General features: G+C 40.6%; 1 protein-coding gene across 2 annotated transcripts in view; it reads left to right on the plus strand.

Annotated features, from left to right (window-relative positions):
• Positions 1 to 4,666: 4,666 nt before the first annotated feature.
• Positions 4,667 to 4,905, plus strand: part of OCRL (oculocerebrorenal syndrome of Lowe) — a 52,289-nt gene continuing 52,050 nt past the window's right edge. Inside the window, exon 1 of one of the 2 annotated variants that reach the window (XM_011936970.1) lies at positions 4,667 to 4,861. In XM_011936970.1, the coding sequence (XP_011792360.1) occupies positions 4,823 to 4,861 (39 nt within the window). In that variant the 5' untranslated portion in view covers positions 4,667 to 4,822. The remainder of the gene's footprint in view (positions 4,862 to 4,905) is intronic. The other variant, XM_011936969.1, reaches the window with a different exon arrangement.

Here is a 4,905-nt window from a genome sequence, read left to right on the forward strand (position 1 = left end):
CTGGCTGCTGACTCACCTATGCAAAATCTTCTTTCCCAGCCTCATCTATGTTAGGCAGGCCTGTTTTTGCCTTCGCAGGCCCTAAACACTGTCACTTGTGGAGACTTCAGCCAACATCATAATAAACATATTAAAATGCATCTGCATCCTGCATTAAACATTTATATTTTTGCTATAAATTTTTGAAAATGCTTTGGTAATTTTGCTTTTGAAATTATTTGTCTGTGCATAACTAATTTAATTTACATGGCTGTGATTTCTCCATAAGAATTATATGTACTTGGGAATTCTTGGGAAGTGAGAAATTCAACCTAAAAATCGTCTTCAAATATAATGGGTTTTTTAATGCATACTAAATTTAACTGTTAATGAACTTGATATACTGTTCTATTTTGTATGCCATTTAATTAAATTATTATTTTTTAATTTGTCATTTTAGTATTTTGTAGCCTTTACTTAAAAACAAATTTTTTTAGAGACAGAGTCTCCTTCTGTTGCCCAGACCGGAGTGCTGTGGCACAATCATAGCTCACTGCAACCTTGAACTCCTGGGCTCAAGTGATCCTCCTGCCTCAGCCTCCCGAGTAACTGGGACTATAGGCACATACCACCATGCCCAGCTAATTTTATTTTATTTTATTTTTGTAGAGATGGGGGTCGCATTAGATTGCCCAGGCTAATCTCAAACTTCAAATGATCCTTCTGCCTCGGCCTCCCAAAGTGCTGGGATTATAGGTGTGAGCCACTGTGCTCGGCTCTAATCTTTTTTAAAGATCCTATTTTTTAAAATTTTATTTCTGAAAAGCCTGTAAGTTGTAGACACTTAGTGACAGTTGCCTAATGGATAAAAGGCAGGCACTGAGCACTCATTGAATGTATGTGTGTGTGTGTGTGTGTGTGTGTGTACACGCACGCACGTGCAGGTGGTGGTGGTGGTGATGGTGGTGGTAAAGGTGGTGAGATTCATGTTTTCTTGAAGCCAGAGTTTCATTTGTTTGAATTTTATTCAAATTTTTTTAACTCTTTGCATTGGAAACCACTTATATGCAACCATCATTTACCCTGTGAGAGACCTCAGTTTTTAGTGTCCTTACCTCAGTATATTTTAATTTCCATACAACCTATTATTACTCACTTAACAAATATTTATTGAGTACCCACTATGTGCAAGGCACTGTTTAGGTGCTGAGGATACTGTAAACTTGGAAAAAGTATCTCACCTTTTCCCTAAGGCCAATTCTGCCATCTCCATCTTGGATCTTTGTCCCTCTCAATTACTGAGGGATTTTGCTTGCAACCTTACCACCTCTCTCTTCTAGCATCTTAAAAGGCCCCCTCTTTGTTGGCTCCTTCCTCTTTGCTTTAAAGTGGCAACAGGCTTTGTCAACAACCTCTGTTTGACCCTTCTAACTAATTTAATTAAAATTGTACTTCGTTCCTTTTTATTTCCAAACCTCTTTAATCTGTGGTCTCTTGTCTCCGTTTTCTCACAATACAGCTCCTCCTCAATTCCCCATAATCTTGTTTCTATCCTCACCAGTTATTGAAACCAAACAAGTATTGGTCTCCAGTGAACTCCTTGACACATCCAAACAAAGTCTCTGGCCCTCATTTTCTTGTCCTATTTTCAGCATTTGATACTGCTAACCCTCCCCTGCATATTCCTTCTTTATCTTTCATTTTCATTGACTGCAAATGATTTTCAGTGCAGGAAAGTACATGGAATAACAGAACCAATATATGTACCCACCACCCAGTTCTATGAAATCTTGCAACATCACTTTTCAGATTCTGTTTTGAGAAATAAATATTACAGATATATTTGATATTCTCTGTATGCCCCTCCCCAGTGTCAATCCTCTCCCTCCTTTAAATTTGGTGATCATGCCCTTTCATGTTTTATATACTATTACAGTACTACTCATTTATGTAGCCATAAACAATAGATAATATTTTCAGACTTTATATACACAGTATACTGTACTTGTTTTGCAATTCACTTTTTGCTCAACGTTGTATTTTTGAAATTTAGCTGTTACTACTTGTAGCTCAAATTCATTCATCGAGAACACCATTATTTATTCATTCACCTGCTGACATTTACTTGGCTTCCATTTTTGAGATTACAGATAATACTGCAATGAACATTCTTTTATATGTCTCTTTGTGCATATAAAAGGTAGAGTTTTGCCAGTGTCTAGATTCAGGGGTATTGCCTTTATTAGACATCGTCAAATTGTTCTTCATAGCAGTTCTACCAACTTAAACTCCTTCTAGCCTTAAATCAGAGTTCTACTGCTAGAACCTCAACAACACTTGGGGTTGTCTGACTTTTTAAATTTTCACAAAACCAATGGTTGTGAAATGGTATCTTGTGGTTTTACTTTTCAGTTTCCCTGAATAGTAATAAAGTTAGGCATCTTTCATGTCTTTATTGGCCATCTGGGTTTCCTTGACTATGAATTACTTACTCAGATATTTTGTGAATTTTTTTATTAGGTTTCTTTATTTCTTTTTTATAGGAGTTCTTATATATCCTGGATACTAAGTCATTCATTCATGTAATCAATATTTCTCTAGCACCTACTTTGCTCCAAGAATGGTTCTAGGCACTGAGAATGCAGCTATGATCAAAACAGACAAAAATCCTTTCACTCATGGAACTCAACATTCTAGTGGGTGAAGGTAAATGACCAATAATATTGATAAATAAAACAGAAGTAGTGAATAGTGATACATAAGCAGGGAAGAGGGATAGGAAACATGTATGTGTGGTGATGGAGAAGGGGATTGTTGAATTACAGTTTTCAATAAAGTGGTCTAGGAAGGCTTCAGCGAGAAAGTGACATTTGAGCAAAGACCTGAAGGAGGTGAGAGTGCAGGCAGAGTGAACAGCAAGTGCAAAGGCCCTGAGGCAAGAGTGTGCCTGACAAGTCCTAGGAACAACAAGGAGTCAGTGTGACTAAACAAAGCTAGTTAGAGAGAGTGGAGGGAAATAGTGGGAGACGTCAGAAAGGTGATGACAGCTGGCCTTTTTTCTTTTCTTTTTTTTTTTTTTGAGACAAGCTCTTGCTCTGTCACCCAGACTCCCAGGCTGGAGTGCAGTGGCGCCATCCATGGCTCACTGCAGCTGTGACCTCGCTGGCTCAAGGGGATGCTCCCATCTCAGCCTCCTGAGTAGCTGGGACTGCAAGCACTTGCCACCACATCCAGCTAATTTTTATATTTTTTGTAGAGACAGGGTTTTGCCACATTGCCCAGACTGGTCTTGAACTCCTGGGCTAAAGTGATCCTACCGCCTAGGCCTCCCAAAGTGCTAGGATTACAGGCATGAGCCACTGTGCAGGCCAGTTTGTCTTTTAACTTGTTTATGTTGTCTTGAAGTACACATATTTTGAAGTTTTATTTAGCTAAATGTGTTATTCTCATTCCATATTCCAAGCTCATAAAGATGCTCAGTTTTTTCCTGAAAGTTATAAAGTTTTGCTTTTCACATTTAGATCTTTAATCCACCTGGAACTGATTTTTCTTCCATGGTTAGAGGTAGGGGTCTAATTTTATAGTTTTCCATATGGATAAGCAGTAGTCCTAGTACCACTTAGTGGATAATCCATTATTTCCCCACTGATTTGAAATGTCCCACACGCTGCATATCAACCTTCCATATATGTGTGGTCTGTTTGGGGGCTTTATATTGTGTTTCATTGATTGTCTATCTCCATAGTATACTTTTAATTACTACAGACTTACAGTCAGTCTTGATACCTAGTGTATTATAGATTCTGGAACAAATGAATAACACAATCGAAAAATTACTTTGGGAAAAATATTGTTATGGCTGTCAACAGAGTAAACAGGTCAAAGGACAGAGTAAACCCAACAGGATTTATTTAAAGAAAAATGCAATAACCCAGATAGGCTATCACAAGGGCTTACAATAAAGTTATGGCAGTGCGAATGGACAGAAAATAAGGAATCTAAAAGTAATTCCATGTAAAATATTAACAGGGTTTGTTGACTGATTGGATATAGAGATTAGGAGGGGGAAGACAATATATGACTTTCAAGTGAAATGATAATGAGTTAGTTTTGTGACGTAGTGATGTGTTAACAATGGACACTATTAGGTAACAGGTCTGGGCCAGGGATATATATTTGGACCTTGTCTAGTTAGAGGTGACCTGGAGGGGACGCAGAGGAGGAGCAAAGGTCTGGGCTTTGGGGAATTCTCCGATATAGGGCATAGAAGAAAGAAGAGGAAGGGAAATGGTAGGATAACCAACACGGAGCATTATAACCTTAAGAAATATATATATAATATATAACGTATATAATATATATAATATATGTAATATAGATAATATATATTATATATATTGTTTCATATATGGATGATGTGGGTCGTATTGACACAACAGGTTTGAGATCCCCCATAGGTGTGACTGTGTTTTGTTTCTGTGGCCATCTTCAAAGTCCTCAGAACAATTCTGATGTCACAGGTGGCATTTAAACCCCATTCCTTGCTGGACGTGGTAGAGACGCCCCCAGTCCGTCGGGTCTCTCGCTGCAGTTCCGCAGGTTGGCCGCAGGGAGCGGAATCTGCGGCGGCCTGGAAAACTGGCGGGGGCGCGAGGCGCCGCTCTCTCTCGGGTCAGAGTTTCAGCTCCCAGCTCCCCGCTCCCGGCTCCCGGCGCCCGGCGCCCGGCGCGGAGCGGTTCCTCAAACGACACGCAGCCGAGGTGGGTGGGTGTGGGGACTCGGGAGCCACTGTCGTCGGATCCGCCCGCAGTCCGCTGTCCCGCCGAGCCCGGAGGCCGCCTGGATGGAGCCGCCGCTCCCGGTCGGAGCCCAGCCCCTTGCCGTATCCGCCGGAGAGAAGGGGGAGGGGAGACCGCGCAGGGCGGC

Source organism: Colobus angolensis, unplaced genomic scaffold, assembly GCF_000951035.1.
Source record: "Colobus angolensis palliatus isolate OR3802 unplaced genomic scaffold, Cang.pa_1.0 Scaffold159, whole genome shotgun sequence".
NCBI classification, from domain to species: domain Eukaryota; kingdom Metazoa; phylum Chordata; class Mammalia; order Primates; family Cercopithecidae; genus Colobus; species Colobus angolensis.